General features: G+C 46.6%; 1 protein-coding gene across 5 annotated transcripts in view; it reads left to right on the top strand.

Annotated features, from left to right (window-relative positions):
* The first annotated feature begins 1,837 nt into the window (after positions 1-1,837).
* The window catches only part of ARHGAP44 (Rho GTPase activating protein 44), a 176,198-nt gene continuing 161,221 nt past the window's right edge, over positions 1,838-16,814 (top strand). For all 5 annotated transcript variants that reach the window (XM_047706570.1, XM_047706568.1, XM_047706567.1 and 2 more), the window contains exon 1: positions 1,838-2,249. In XM_047706570.1, the coding sequence (XP_047562526.1) occupies positions 2,197-2,249 (53 nt within the window). In that variant the 5' untranslated portion in view covers positions 1,838-2,196. The remainder of the gene's footprint in view (positions 2,250-16,814) is intronic.

Here is a 16,814-nt window from a genome sequence, read left to right as displayed (position 1 = left end):
GAGAGAGACAGAGACACAAAGAGGGAACAGGAGCCAGGAGGAGAGGGGGAAGCAGGCTCCCCACTGAGCAGGGAGTCGGATGCCGGACTCGAACCCAGGACCCTGGGATCATGACCTGAGCTGAAGGCAGAGGCTTAAGCGACTGAACCACTTAGGCACTCCCCCAACAGAACTTTCTGAGAGGATAGGAATATTCTATGTTGGACTGTCTGATACAGCCCGTGTGGCTATTAGGCACTTAGGACGTGGCTAGGATGACTGGGGAACTACATTTTTAATTTCATTTAATTTTAATTAATTTAAATTTCAATAGCTGCCTGTGATCAGCGGTTACTCTCTTGGACAGCACAGTTCTAGATGTCAGCAGAGATAGTGTTGCTCAAAGTCCTCCAGTGACTCTTTATATCTCTTTTATTTATACATTTAAAAACCATGCTGTGCCTTGGTTGCTAAAAATATCTCAAAGTGGCAATAATTTCAGTGTGTAGAGAAATGATAGTGACATTAGAAGCATAGCACAGTTGGTTAAGAGCAAATCATGCCTTCACTTATTAATTGGCTGGAGCTGCCTAACCTAATAAGCAGAGGCTAAATTCACAATTAATTAAAGATCTCATGTTCACTCAGCCAAGACTTGCCTCAAACCATCTTTTGTGCAGCAGGCTAATAAGATACTGCGAAGCATATTTAGGACATCTTGCAACTATAATCAACATATGCAAAATATACCATTGCAAAAAAGTTCTTTGATTTATCAGACTAGTAATTCTGTCGGAGGAAGGGCATTCTGCTCTATTCTGACTATAATTGTATTTGTAGTAAACGACTATGAACCCACGTACTACATAGAAACGCATGTTATTTAATTCGTGTTAATTTAGCAGACACTTCTCTATCTTTGCTATCTACTGGACAGTATTATTTCTCTATTAGAGATGGGAAAACTTAGAGAGATTATGCAATTTTTTTCCCCAAAGGTTATATAATTGGTATTTGGAAATCTAATGTTCTAACTCATATCTGATCCGAAGCCCCTACCACAGGGACTCAACAGACAGGGGCCCTGTTCTTACTTGACAGGTGGATGATAAAACCTAATTGCGACAGCTGTCTTTTCCTAAGGATGGAGATTGCACAAGGAAATTCAGGACCCTTTTCAAGGAGCCAACAGATGCCAATGGGAAACTGCTGTGTAGAAGGCTCCAGGCCTGCCACAGCTGATGCCCCTTGGTCCCCTGTGACCAGCTGTGAGACTGTCATACAAGAAAGTTGTCTCAGTCAAGCTGGTTCCATAGGCACGGAACACTGTTATTATACCCTTCTTCCATTCTGGCTCCTGGTTACCTCTTGGGTTTGGTAAAAATTAAGGGTGACACTTCTGGGATGCATGCTATGATCGATCGGTCAGGCCCTGGGACGGAAAGCTTAACTGGGCACCTCAACAATTACCAGGTGGCTTTAGGCAACTTTATGAGCCCTTGCCGCCTGCACAAATCTCCTTCTTGCGAATTCAAAACAGCAATGCCTCACATTCACTTAAATACAATGAAAGACAGATGCTCACTTTCCTTCTTTGCTGTTGTAGTCCCGGTTCCACTTTGCTATTTTTAAAGCAGTGAAACCTTTCCCTCCCTGGAGTGCCACAGCGCAAAGCACCGGCCTCCACCCGCGCGCGGGCCTCCGCCCCCCGCCCGCCTTCGCCCCCCGCGGGCCTCCGCCCCTCGCCGGCCCCCACCTCCGCGCGCCTCGGTCCTGGCAAACTTCGCGCGCGGAAAGGTGGGCAGCGGCGCAGGACTACAAGTCCCAGAATGCACGGCGCCCGCCGCACAGGCGCAGCGGGGACCACCCGGCCAGCCGGCCAGGAGCCTGCGGAGACTCCCGGGTCCCCGCGGCGGAGAGGGGCTGGGGGCAGGCGGCCGGGCGGACCTGGCCGGCGCCGAGGGCGGCCGCGGGCGTCCCCATGCAGGCGCGGCGGCGCGCGTGAGGAGGATGCGGCAGCGGGCGCCGCGGCGGGCGGAGGAGTAGGCGGCGGTGCCCTGGGGAGGGAGCCGCGCGCGGGCCAGACGGCTCCCGGAGGCTCCGCAGTGCCGCCGCCGTCGCCCGGAAGGCTCCGCGCGGGAGCCATGTAACCCGCGGCGGGCTCCGGGCTGCTCCGTCCTCGCCCAGCTCCCGGGCCAGCGCGGCAGCGGGGCCACGATGAAGAAGCAGTTCAATCGCATGCGCCAGCTGGCCAACCAGACGGTGGGCAGGTAGGTCCCCCGGTGCGCGCCCGCGAGCCTGCGGCCGCCGGGGCGCGCAGGTGATGGAGCCCGCCCGGCCGGCCGCCCGGCCTCCCTGCCCTCCGCCTTCCCTCCCTCCGCTGCCTGCCGGCCCCTGCGGCGGCCCCTCTGGGACGGCTCGCGGGCGCGACCCCTCCTCTCGGAACTTCCCAGCCCCGCGAGCCCTTCCCTGGCTCTGCCCGCTGCGCCCGGGCTCCGGTTGCCAAGCGCAGAGTGTGACGCATCCTTTACCTGCGTCCCCAGCTGCCCCTTCACCCCGTTCCTCCCTGCCTTCGCCCGGGACTCCCCTCGTCCCCCACCCGGCCGCCGGGCGTCCTGGAAACAGGTGTTTGCTCTGACGGTGCCGAAGGCTGCAGACCCGCAGTCGCTCTCGCAGATCCCCTTCCCTGCGCGGAGTTCAGGCTTCCCCGGGGGTCCGGGGCGAAGTGTTGGGCCTGGTCGGCTTGGCAGCGCGGAGCCTGCCCTTCCTGCTGTGTTTGTGTCCTGGGACTAGGACTGTACGAGATTCTGGATCTTGGCCGGGTTTCTTAAGGCGATAGGTGTTGGGGAGGAGATCGGGAGGGGGGAGGGGGGACGGGGTAAGGGAAGGTGCTGGTGGAATGGCGCTGCTCTCGGCTCGGTCCTAAGACTGATTTCAGTAGAGGGAGGGAGGCTGCAGGAAGGGAGGTCCAGCTCCTCTGGAAGATGAGATAAACAGAGGACCACAGCCAGGTAGGGGAGGGCAACAGAGAGGCCCTATGGTCGGTCTGGCAGAGCCGGGCCCTCGGAAGCTGCAGGACCCAGCCTGCTGTCTCCGCCGCGAAAATGGGCTACATCTGGGCTAGTGTCTCCAGGAGCCTCTCCGCAGGGTGCCAACATCTATTAACGTTACATAAGGATTCTGGTGGGTCTCGTCAGAAGCCAGACATGCTGTGAACACAGGGGGGTTAGGCAGGGGGGATTTTTCATGGAACTTCTGCTCCTGGGGAGGGATTTCCCGTGCTGCTGTGTGGCTGAGGAATTGAGGTGTGCAGCTGTAGAGCGAAGTGGAAAGCCGAGAACCCAGCCTTGGGTTCAGTTCAAGTGCAGGCTTCACTCATGGAGGGCTCTCCACTAGGTTTTCGCGGAAACCAAATACCTTTCTTGGGTGGGAAGTGGAGCCTGAGCTGGCATCTGGTAGGGTGGGGGTGGGGACATCCCTGGGGAACAGGGCACCAGAAACTCCCAGGTAAGCATACTGCCCTAATTCCGGTGGGCATCCGAGGGCAGGGGATGCGCTGGCTTCTTCTGCTTCCAGGGACTCCAGATGGTTTCCAAGTAACAATGTCTAAAATTGACTTGGATTCATTTCCCTTTCCCAAACACATGGGCTTTCACATGAGGGAGAATTTATGAATAGCAGAGTCAGATTAGCCCAGATTTCTGGCATGGTATCGCCACAGATAGAGCCTCACATGGGCTGCTTTTTGATGTTTCGGACACTGAAATAGTGTTTTCCCGTTTTGGTCGTTTAGCAGGTGACCGTTGAGCTGACCTGTCTTGAATATCTTGATTTCTGCATCACGGTGGGGGCTGGGAGCAGGCATCACATCAGGGCAACTAAGCCATCAGGAGGGCTGCCTCCCCCCCCCCCCCCCCGCGCCCCCGCAAACCATAAACTGGGGTTGCTGGTCTAGCTTGGTCTTGTGGTTTCAGGTCAGTGCTCCAATGGAAATATGAGCTAGGTGTGCAGGCTTTCTGACGTCCTCTTTCCAGGACTTTTTCAAAGTGGTGAGATTTACAAGCTTTAGGCTTAGAACCTTTTTTTTTTTTTTTTTTTTTAACCCTCATCCACTGAAGGAAGGACACAGGAAGAGGGGAAACTGGGTTTCAGAATAAGTGAGCTTATTTGAAAGTCCCTTCTTGGAAGTCCGAGCAACTGGTCACCAAGAGGTACTTTCCGCTTGTTGGTCAGGATGCTGGTGGATGCTGGCTGGTGGATGAATGCTGTCTTTATCAGAGAGCAAAGTGAGGGCTGGTTCACCACTGTGTCTCACTAATAAGTGTTCATTTTGATGACCTTTAGAGTAGACATCTTAAAGCAAAATCAGTCCATGTTTCTTTGCTGCTTAAGACTTTCCAGTGGCATCTCCTTGCACTTATCGTCCCAGATCTTTCCAGGGACCTGTCAGACCTTACCGATGTGACTCCTCCTTGTCTTTCCACTCACAATTTTTTCTTCCTGGTTTTCATTCACTGTGGTCCAACCACAGTGACCTTCCTTGCTCCAAACACCCCAAGTTCATTTCCATCTGGGGACTTTGTTCTTGCCCTTTTCTCCCCTTGGGCTGCCCCTACACCTCTTCCTCATCGTTCAACTCTTAGCTCAGAGGCCTTCAAGAAGCAGCCCTCCCCCATTCCCTGTCTGGCCCCTCATCCTGTTCAAGTTTGTCACCGTGCCTCTCGCTCTGAAATGCTCATAGCTTTCATCTTTTGTTTTTTTGTCTGCTTCCAATAGAATGTATCGATCACCAGTGTATGGCACCTATAACCCAATGCCTTGTATACAGTTGACGCTCAATCCATGCTTATTGACAAGATTAAAACTGCTCCCTGTAGAGTCCACACCGGTAAATGAAAGGGGGCAGCATTCACTTTGACTTCCTGGGACTGCATGAGGCAGGAGTTCGGCATGGTTTCTTAATTTCTTGAATCAGTAGAAGCCGTCGGATTGAATGTTTGGAAGTGGTAATTGCTTTATGGAGTTGCTTTGGTAAGCCACTGGATTCTTGTCGTTGGGTGTCTGGGAAGTGATGACTTTCCTGTCTTTGAGGGAAAACAAGCAATAGGCATGAAGGTCGCTTCTCCCCATGGCTCTTTATCCACTCGCCTTTCGAAAGTTGTGGGTTCTGGAGTTCTGAATCTGGAACTGCTCGTGACTGGCTCCAGTCACTTGAACAAAGTAGGAGTATCCGTGCTTCAACGTCCTCTGTGGAGTTACTAGTATTTTCCCCCCGAAATGCTCACATCTGAGTAGAGAGGACATCAGCGGCTGTGTAGGGAGGTTATAAAATGCATTGCCTTTAATTGGCAGTGCTTCCACTCCTCCTGGGTGTGCTTCTCCAGTCTCTGCACAAGTTCCTTCTGCTTTCACTTTCCCACTTTCAGTGTTTTCATTTCACTCCGTCCTTCAGGAAGCGTTCCCTGGTCCTGCAAGCCTGGGCCCCCATGTGCCTTGTACGGCGTTTTGCACTAGGAAATGCTGAATCAAGGGTAGCTGTAGGCATCTTTGGACAAATGCTCTCTTCCCTACTGGGTGACATGCACTATGATATGCGGACACTCATACGTTCATCCATTTCTTTATTCATTCAGTAAATATTGAATGTCTGCTATGTGCCAGGCGCTGTTGGAGTTCAAGAAACATTACAATGCAGAGGACACAAAATCCCTTTCTCTTGGAATCTGTATTCTAAAGGCATGCTGTTTTTAAGTTGTACCGCAGTTTTTATCTTGTTTATTTTTCCCTCTAGACTTCAAGATTGTTGTGGGCAGGGACAGCTAACTGCTCTAATGCCTGGCATAGAGTAGTTTCTCTGAAATTCTTTGACAACCGAATGAATAAGGGAGCCAAAGGTCCAGGTGTTGTGGATCGGGAAATTGTGCAAAGCGGTTCAGAGGCGGGAAAAATTCCTGTCACGTTGTGATGGAGTGGATGCCCAGAGGAGTGGACAGCAGCTGCACTGTGGGCTTTGGAAAGACGGGACAGGTTTTAAGAGGTGGGCAGGGATCAGTTTGTGCCTGATTTATATGCCATTTTGTACCTTCAGGGGCATCTGTCTGTTGGTGGGGTGAGAAGCACCCTGAAAGGCATAATGTTTTTCTTGGAAGTTGCAGGGGTTTGTGTTGGGTGGAAAAAAGCCCTGAGCAGAAATTTAGAGACCCCCCTCACTGCAAGGGACAAGAGAAGTTAAATGGGGCGGGGGGGGGGGGGCGGTGGGTATGGATGTTCAAGAGCAGGCAGTCGGGCAGGTTGAATTATTTGGTGTAGAAGGCTCCGAGCTGGGAGCCTCTGTCTTGAGCCCCACTTCTCATTCCTAGACTGCTCAGCCGGCAGCCCCGAGTGGGCTTGGTTTCTGGTGCACAGCCTGGCCGAGCGTCTTTGCCACCATGCAGCTTCTGGGACAAAGCTGCAGCAGCCAGGCGTGCTGAGCTGGATGCTCAGAGACAGAGCCTGCAGGTCAAAACAGCCAAGCCAAGGGAGCATCCGTTCCTTGACGGCTTCTCTGAGACACACGGCCTTGCCCATCAGCACGCCTCCTAAGAGCCATGACCCAATCAGTAGGACATCGGGGGTAGAGTCAGAACCAATTCTAAATGAGTCATTGGACCACTTCATTCCCCCCATTCTGTGTGTCCTGGGAGTCAGACCTGTCAGACCAGAGCAGGCCTGGTCACGTCTTCCTTTTGGCCCCACAGGGCTGGACAGACCCACACTGGTCCCCCAAGGAGCACTGTGCACTTTTATTACGTCTCCGAGCAAAGTTTTTCCATTTGAGTTTTATGGAAGCTCATGTCTTGCCACCTGCTCTGGTGTATAGATGTGAGATAACAGAATGTACTCACCAATTGATGAACAGGCTAGCAAATCTGGAGAGAATATTTTTTTTGCCTGCATCTTCTGAGCTCCTTACTGTGCAGATCTGGGCGGCCCTCAGCAATCCGTGTGAGGCTGCCTGGGCATTCCTGCAGAATGCTGTTATCCCAGACCTGCAAGTCATTGCCACAGAGCCGTTCTCTTCACCAGCAGTTAATGACTTCCCTCCTGCTTCACCCTCACCAAGGAAATGTATCAATCTTCATTAGTATTTTCCATGATGGGTGATAAGGACCACTTTTTCTTTTTTCCTTTTGCTTCTAGAGAAAGTGAGTCAGCAGCCATGTGAGTAAAACAGTAATTTGGGGTTGTTCCTTTTCGAGGGGATTAGTAGGCATCCCTCTTATTAATAATGAACAGTTAGTTTCAAATGCTATATTGATAACGACAGCAAATAATAAAATTGTGCTTCAGCTCTACGTGGAGTCAGGTATAGTTGAGAGAGAAGGTTGTGGGGAGAGGGAGGAGAGCAAGGGGCTCTCCCGCCAGGAGCTGGGCATCTCAGTTGGCTGGCAACGGGGACCCCACCAGCCCTGGGAAGCGCGTGGCCATCTAGCAATTTAAAACTATCCTTTCTGTCCGGGAAGCAGATGTTTTTGCTTTCATTTTCCAACTTCAGAGTTTATTTTTAGAGTAAATGTTTATTTTCCCACAGAATTCAATTTACTTTTTTTAACTTTCTTTCTGGTTACATAAATGATACTTGTTTATGGTAGGAAAGTTATAAACTTATAGATGGGCAAGGAGGAAAAACATGACCAGTAATCTCACTACCTGGGGGCCACATTTACTATTTTGGATATCATTTTCTGAGTTTTTAATAGGCATGTATTCTTAAATAGAGACCATACCCTGTATATTCTTTTGCAATCGGCTTCATCCCCTTGTGAGTTACATCTTGAATGTTACCTCCTGTCAAAAACTATGTATCAGCAACTCTGTATCTATAGTATTCTTTTTCAAGGGTATGTAATATTCCAGTACAGTCGATCAATTTCCTTTTGTTAATCATGTAGCAAATACTTTTCATTGGTTTGCTTTCCTAGCATGAAGTCTTAGAAGTAGAATTTCTGGGTCAAAGAGCCTGTGAGTTTTTAAGACCACATGAATGTATATTTTATACACACACACACACACACACACACACGTTTTATATTTGCCTCCTCAGCAGAATTGCCAATTTCTTCCCCTTAACCCTCTTAGGAAGTAATATCACAACTTTGTTAATGCACAAATGAAAAACCTCTCTTTGCTTCTCTTTCAGTTTCTAGTGACGTAGAGCATTTTTTGAATTGGCTGGGCATTTCTTCCCTTTTCTGATTTGCCTGCCTATGTCTTGCCCATTTTTCACAAGTCCTGTCATAACAGCTTTCCTATTGATTTTTAGGTAATTTTTTAAAAAGATTTCATTTATTTATTTGATAGAGAGAGAGATCTTAAGTAAGCAGAGAGGCAGGCAGAGAGAGAGGAGGAAGCAGGCTCCCTGCTGAGCAGAGAGCCCAACGTGGGGCTTGATCCCAGGACCCTGAGATCATGACCTGAGCTGAAGGCAGATGATTAACTGATTGAGCCACCCAGGTGCCCCTAGGTAATTTTTGATATATTCAGCATATATGTGCTTTGTCTCATGCCCACCCATCTCCCTGTAGTTTCTTTTTGCCTTCTATATTTTGTGTCTCAAAATATTTTATGATCTGAAGCCTATCAATTTATGGTTTATGCTTAGGAATATTTTCTCCAGCCTGAGATTACATAAATATTCATACAGTTTCAGTACCATTTATATAATTTAATTTACCATCAGACTTTTAAATTCATCCATTATTGATTTTGGTGAATGACATGACTAGGGTATCTCACATGTAGTTTTTCTTTAAGGAAAAAAAAAGTAGTAGGTGCACCTGGGTGGCTCAGTCGGTTGAGCATGCGACTCCTGATTCAGGCTCGGGTCAGGATCTCAGGGTCATGGGATCGAGCCCCATGTAAGGTTCCGTGCTCAGCGGGGAGTCTGCTTGGGATTCTCTCTCTGCCCCTCCCTCCTGTTCATGCACGCAGTCTCTCAAATGAATAAATAAAATCTTAAAACCCAGGTCGTTACCCTACTATCGAATTGAATAATGTACTTCAATCCCACTGTATCGAGAGGTCATCATGTACTAAAGGATTTCACATACTTGGATCTGTTTCTAGGATTTCTGATTTGTTCTCTTGACTTGTCAGTTAGCAGGACTGAGATTAGCCCACCTGCCCAGGTGAGCTGCTGTGGGTTGGTGTCCCTTGCCTTGGGTGGGTGGAACAGTGAGGTTGGTCCGGTTCCACATCTCAGCTGCATCCAGAGCAACTCCTTGGCTTGGCCATCAGAACTCAACGGCATTGCCTGTGGATCTTGCTGTGCCTTCACCACAGCCAATCTACACATTATTCCCTTATAAATTAGAATTGCTAAGGTTTCCTTGGCTTTTCTTCTCTGTTTATTTTTTTCCTCAGCATTTTTATAAGTGAATATATTAAGATGGAGGAGATTGACAAGTTTACACTAGCGAGTATGCTGAGACTTCTTCCCGTGTGGGACTAGGGTATGCTTATGCAAGTCTGTTTATGAGCTGATAAAATAGTGTTTGTTTAAGTCTTGCACAGTTTTGCTTTTGTTTTTAGGTAATTTGTCATTGTCACTACTCTTGCCTTAATGATTGGAAACTTTTTTTTTTACTCTTTATTTTTTACTCTTTATTGGTGGAATGTAAGAAAGTTATTTTTTTTAACTCTTTATTGGTGGAATATAAGAAAGTTATTGATATTTGTGTAATTGTTTTAACAACCACTGTCTTAAACAATCTCATTACTTTAGCTAATTAATTAATTATGTTATGTTAGTCACCATATGGTATGTCATTAGTTTTTGATGTAGTGTTCCAAGATTCGTTGTTTCCGCTTAATACCCAGTGCTCCATGCAATATGTGCTCTCCTTAATACCCATCACCAGGCTAACCCATCCCCCCACCCCACATTCCCCTCTAAAACCCTAAAGCGCTGGAACAAACAATCCTAAAATTTGTATGGAAACAGAAAAGACCCCGAATTGCCAAGGAAATATTGAAAAAGAAAAAGCTGGGAGCATTACATTGCCTGATTTCAAGCTCTATTACAAAGCTGTGATCACCAAGACATCATGGTTCTGGCACAAAAACAGACACATAGACCAATGGAACAGAATAGAGAGCCCAGATATGAGCCTTCAATTCTATGGTTAAATAATCTTCAACAAAGCAGGAAAAAATATCCAGTGGAAAAAAGACAGTTCCTTCAATAAATGGTGCTGGGAAAATAGGACAGCTATATACGGAAGGACTCATTACTTTTAAATACTTTTTTTTACAGAAATTGAGGCTATCAACTTTTCCAGGTAGACATTCACATTTTCTGTAAATAATCTTTTTGCTTCTTCCTCGCCGGTGTATATACTTATTTTATTTTCTTGTCTAATTGCATTGTCTAGGACTTAGAGAACAGTGTTAAGATATTGAGGCAATAAGTAGGCTTCCATGTCTTTACTCTCCTTCATAGAAATGCATGATAATTGGCTCAAGAGATTTTGTTTTTTAATCACATTACCTATTACATAATTTTATTATTTTACTTTGGGTTTTTCTTTGGTGCCAAAATTAAACTTGATTAAATGTATTCTCATGTTCTTAAAGATCATCATATCTTTTCCCTTCAGTTAATATGGTCACTTGGTAATTTATGCTATAAATATTTATTAAGCACTTACTATGCTCCAGACATTGTTTTCATTGCTTTCACTAGGGATACACTAGTGATAGAGTTCCTCCCCATGAGGAACTTGTGTTTTCTGAGTTTGACCCCTCTACAGATTTTCTAATATTGAGCTCTCCTGGTCTTCCTGCAGTCAATCTTACTTGACTAGGGTTTGTTAATTTTTAAAAATACTGCTAGATTTAATTTGTTGTTGTTTTATTGAGGATTTTGGCATTCTGTATTCATAAATGAGAACATCTGAATTTTTTTCTTTTGCTAACCCTGCCACATTTTGATAACCTTGTGAAATGAATTGCCCACTTCTTTCTGTTTCTGTGCAGTGAGTTTAGGAATTAACATGTTCATTGAAGGTTGGAAACAACTTTTCCAGGACATTTTTTGGAGGTAGATCTTTGACAGTTTTCCCAATTTCTTCATCAGACTACTTATGTTTTCTGTCTTTTCCTGAGTCATTTTTAGTAACATAGTTTATAGGAAGGCATTCATTTCATTTTGCTTTTAAAATTTAATGGAATCTTCTCCAAGTATAGAGTTGTGGCTCCTAATCTGTACTTCCTTCTCTTTCTTCACGCTAACCAGCTTTGCCAGGGGCTTTACTCTTCTCCACATCCCATAGAATCAGCTCTTAGGTTTAATCTTTTCGTTCTTTTTTTTTTTTAATTTCCTTCTCATTAGCTCCTGATCAATGTTTTCTTCTTATGTTTGTCATAAATTTTGCCTTTTAAAATATTTTTTCCTCTTGATTTCCTTGGGCTGATTGTGTTCTTGAACTAGTCTTTAGTCTTCTGTGTTGTATTTGGGTAGTTTAGGCTCTGCTCTGGTAACGTGTGAGCTCTGGAACCTTAGTGGCTAAGCATTGCAGAAGTTTATTTTAAGGTCACACGTAATATGAGTGTGGGGACTTCCAAGGACCGCCTTCCTCCTTGTGTGATTTGGGGATCCAGTCTGCATCCATCCCTCTACCATGTCTGTACCTCCCTCATCTCAATATGTGGCCTCCAGTCACTGCTACTGGCTCTTAAATGCCTGGGCCTGGAATTTACAAATGTCACCTGTGCTCACGTTTCATTGGCTAGAACTAGTCACAAAGCCCCCTTGGGTTATTACAGGAGATGGGGCCCTCTACCATGGCTCTATAACCAGGAATATGGTCTCTCTCCTCTCCCACTGCCCATCTTTGAAATCCTTCTTGTTCTCTGGCTCCCCATAGTGCCCTCTACCCTGCATCCTCCCCAGCTGTGCCTAGGAGAAGGTCATTCTTTGTCAACCACGAATGACTGGAGTTGTTGATTTTCATTGTCCTTTGTAGGAAACTGTGAGATCCTTCAGGAGAGCATCTTTAGGACAACAAACTTATTGATGTCCACTATTTCTCATGTTAAGATTAATTTTTGATTTTTTTTAAAGCCTTTCTTACAGTGGGGGAGAAGAATAAAGAGAACAGAAATTCTCTCTCATCCTGACACACTGGAATGTCACCTACTTTATGAGATTATTGCCAGGGTTAAATAAGATAATAAATATAATATTCTTAGCATAACCCCTGAGAAATCCTAAGCACTCAATAAATCGTGGGTATTACCACTCTCCCTTGCTGTGCAGCAAGTCTCTTTGACAGGGAACATTCCTTTTGATTTTATTTATAGACCTGAGTACCTGGGAATTACAGCTTGAAATTCATACCTATTTGTCTTATTTTCCCAAAGTCATAAATGTGAAATAATCTGGAGGTATCAGTAATGCTCATGGCCTCCTTCATTTAATATCCACAAATAGTTACTATATTTCTTGGGGTGGTCTAGGTTATATCTCCATGACAGAAACGATTGAGATCACCGCACCTTACAGCCCTGCCTGGTGGGCGCTGAGAGTAGTCCCTCAAGCACCCGGGCTACCATATAGCTCTGTTCCACACCTGCCTGTCTGATGGCAGAGGCAGTAAATGAGGGTGTGGTCCATCACACCCTGGCTCCTGGTGTTTTCTTATGAAGTGAGGGGTCACTTCTACTCACATTTCATTGGCCAAACTAAATCACCTGGCCACACCTCCCTTGACGTGGGGCAGGTAAAGACAGTCCTTCATGGACCTGGAAAAAGCAGAACCACAAAAGCCACAGTGATGTCACCTGTCACCGAGAGCTGGGCTCTGTGCTTCATAGGCATGGTTTTTATGGACTCATTGCAGCATCTGGGTGAATGGGATGCTATTTATAGCCTTATTCTACAGGTGGGGAATGGAGGCTCGAGGTGGTGTCCACGAAAGGGGCAAAGCCAGATTCGGTCTGGGTCCTAAGTAGGTCAGGTGGAGGCAAAGGCTCCCTCTGGTCTTGCTCTCCCTCACAGTGGATCTTTGTGGCCTCGGGGACCTCTGTGGCCTCGGGGTCCTTCCATTTACTTCAGTTCAGGTGGTTTTGCAAATGCTAATTAACTGCTCTTGACTTGAATAAAAATAAAAATGTCACATTCCTTTAAGGTAATGGGTATCTTGCCTGTCCCCTAAACCACAAAGAGCATACAGTGAAATTTCTGCCGGTAGAAAATTCTTCACTTTGTTTCCTCACTGCAGTTTCAGAGAAAGGGTAAGAGAAATGCCCTTTGAAAGTAGTTTTCTTTTTTTTTAAATCTCTGTGCTCGCTGTGGAAAGCAAGCATTGTGGGTACCCGCCAAAGCCCTTACAGACTCCTGTATAATGCGGTAAGCCAGGAGACCTTAAAAAATAAAGAATATACGAAGCAGACAGAGCTTTTAGCTCCTGGTGCACATTGCTGTGAGTGCAGAAGTACGTGTATACTCACTCATGGTCATAACTGCTCTTTACTGAATGTGCCCCGTGACCGACACTCAGAGTGGTGCTTTCCAGACAGTCCTGCTTAGTCCTCACACACTCCCAGAGCAGGTTGTGAAGTTCCGCAGCTTTCTGTGGGAGCTGCAGAGCAGGTGCATTGCTGCTGCTGGCTACACTGTTGCGAGTTCAGATTTGCTCCCAGGTGGATGTTACTTAGCACCCTTCTCTACTGACTATAGCAAGGGAGAAAGCAGAAAAAGTTAAATGTCGAATATCAGTAGAATGATTAATTGTAGCACATCTACACAGTTGTAACAATCTCAGTCTTTTCATAACACTCCAGAAATTTAAGGGCTGGGTAGAAATGTTTGTGATAAGAACACAGGATACAGAAGTGCATACAGAGTTGAGATTGCACAGTGTTTAAAAAAATTGCATAGAAAAGACTGGAAGGAAATCAGGGAAAGTGGAGGGCTTAGCATGCGGTATTTATCTCTGGGCAGGCTTATGAGTGGTTTGATTTCTTGCTGCCTGTATTTTTTTTTAAAAATTCCAAATTCTTTAAACATGTATTTTATATGTTTATATATATATAAATCCTCCCAGGATTCAAAAGGGGGCAAAGGTAAAATGTAGCTGGAATTTCTCATAATGATGTTTTAAGTTCGGGGCCCTGAAAGGTCTAGATAAATATGCTTGAAGTTCTCTTGAGCCTTGGTTTCAAACATGGGAAACTTCTTATCTTTATGCTCTGGAAAGGACATGATGTCAGATCTCATTTTATAGAATAAAACAGTCTGTCATTAGGAGTGATATGCTAATAGCCTTTTCGGGTTGCTAATTCTAAAGACATAGAACATTTTGAAACTTTTTTTGTACCACTTGAGGCTGAGGACTTCCCCATAACAGGTTAGGGTTCTCTGGTTGCAGCCCCAGGAATGGACTTGGGCTCATCCAAACAGAAGAGGAGATTGGGAAGGATGAGGGTGGTTCACACAATTGGAATGACCGGGAAGTATTTCTGGAGCTGAGGACGCCTTCAAAAACTTTGCTTCCAGGTGCCTGGGTGGCTCAGTGGGTTAAGCCTCTGCCTTCAGCTCAGATCATGGTCTCAGGGTCCTGGGATCGAGCCCTGCACTGGGCTCTCTGCTCAGCAGGGAGCCTGCATCTCCCCCACCTCCCGGCCCTGCCTGCCTCTCTGCCTCCTTGTGATCTCTCTCTCTCTGTCAAATAAATAAATAAAATCATTAAAAAAAAAAGTTGCTTCTCAATTTTTATTTGTCATTGGATCACTTGGGTCAATCTGTCACGGACGAGCATTCCCTTGGTTTTAGTTCGGAGCATGTGACCTGACCTTCTCTTCCAGGCAATGGGAGGGTGGAGAGCTCTCTGAATTTCATGTGCCCAAAGACAGCAGTGGGCACTGAGGCTGTTCCCAAAAGGAAAATCAAAGGTTTATTCTCAAAGGACCGGGAAGAGGCAATGGCCGTATAGTGCACCGAGACATTGACCATCCTCTAGTCAATGACTCAAAGACCATGTCTTCATCAGCTTGCCAGAGATCTCCAAACAGCTGTGATCTAGAGAACGTGGTTCCTGGTGTTCAGAGATGTTGTTTTCTGCCCCTGCATATCCTGTGGGTTACTGTGAAGCTGTCTCCAGATTAAATTTACCCATGTCTTCTTTTTCATGTCTGAATCTTAATTATAGTCCATGTCTCTACCCTTGACTATTGCCGTGGCCTTTATTTGTACTCTTGCCTTGAATCTCTCTCTCTGACTTCCTGTGAAACTGGCCAGACTATATTTTTGAATCCACAGACAGAAGAATGTCCTTTTCCTTTTTTATCAGGTTTTGTTCTGTGGGGGTGGGGTGTGACCACTAGGACTGTGGGGAAATGTGACACACTGTCGGTTCATCTTAGAAAGGTACCGGCTGCATTTGTACTTAAGGCTCTGATAAGTTCTGCAGTGAAGAAGATGGCTGATCATTTGTATCACTTAGAATGCCTTGAATTATAGTAGCAGGTGTCAGTTCAGAGAAGCTTAAAGTACAAGATAACTTTATTTCAGATGACAGGGCGTCCAAAGGTGGGGAGAGTCCAGGGGCCTTGTGATCAGGGCCCCTGCTGTCTTTCGTTCCTTTTGCCTTGGCTTTGCCTTCATCTTCGCATTGGTCTTTTCGTCAGGTTGGCTTTCTTTCCTGCTCAGAATACAGCCGTTAGCAGCAGCTGAAGTAATTTGCTTCCATGCTCATAAACTACATAGGAGGCAAGAGAGGTGCTGTGGTCCGAATCTTTGTGGTGAAGGTGGGGCTTCATGAATGGGATTCATGCCTCCTTAAGTGGCTCTGCAAAGCTCCTTCATCCCTTCTACCATGAGAACACCAAGGCACCGTGGTGATCCAGAAAACAGCCCCCCTCCCCACCAGATCAGCTGGCATCTGGATCTCAGACCTCCAGCCTCCAGAACTGTGAAAAATCAATTCCTGTTGTTTCTAAGCCACCCTGGTCTGCTGGGTTCTGTTAGTGCAGCTTGAACGGACCAAGACGAGAGGAGCAACCCATAGGGTTCCGGTCATGGGAGAAGATAAGGGTCCTTTCCTCCAGTCTGAGCCAGATCATTCCATGTGTGCCGTTGACCTTACCACAGGTCGGAGGGAGGGGAGGCTGATGGGCTACCAGCCTGGGTCTTCGAATTAGTCAGTGGCCAGGGAGGTAGGATTCTGAGGACTGGCTTAGAGCCATTTATGAACCTTTCTGGAGTTGGGGTGGGGGGATCCATCTTCTGAGTCGGGCGACCTTCATGGGAGAGGCAGGGAGACTGACACCTGGACAAAGATCAGATTTCTGTTTGGGAGGGAGAAGGAGTGAAGCATTCTGGGCAGACTGTCAGCAGTGTCCATGGTCGCTTGTTCGACCCAGCCTCTTGAGTAGGAAGAGCATTCTCAATGGTACATGCATTCCTGCAACCAGACTTTGTAGCGCTTAATCAGGGGGATTGTCAGTCAATAAAGTTCGGATCTTACTTTGCTAGTATCTTCCTTCACCACTGATCAAGCCTTGCTTCCCCTTCCTGTTAATCAGAACTGTTTAGAGGATTGGTTCATAGTGTTGTATCAAACTTGGTTATTATTATAGTATAGTTACAGTGTTGCATATGTCTCTCTGTTGTAATCTTGTAGTGGGGGAGCCTGCAGATGCCCAGCCCAGTGTCTGGAATGTGGAAGGGTCTGAAGAACTCTGTCAACTTCATGCTTATAGCTCAGGGGAGATGTCCCCCCGTCCCGCCTCTTCCCACTGTTGCTCCTTCCTTTGTGCACCGATGGTGCTGTGGTTGTCCTCTTTTATCCCTT

Source organism: Lutra lutra, chromosome 16 (assembly GCF_902655055.1).
Source record: "Lutra lutra chromosome 16, mLutLut1.2, whole genome shotgun sequence".
Taxonomy (NCBI): domain Eukaryota; kingdom Metazoa; phylum Chordata; class Mammalia; order Carnivora; family Mustelidae; genus Lutra; species Lutra lutra.
Note: the sequence above shows the minus strand (reverse complement) of the source record. Positions and strands in the feature narration are given on the sequence as shown.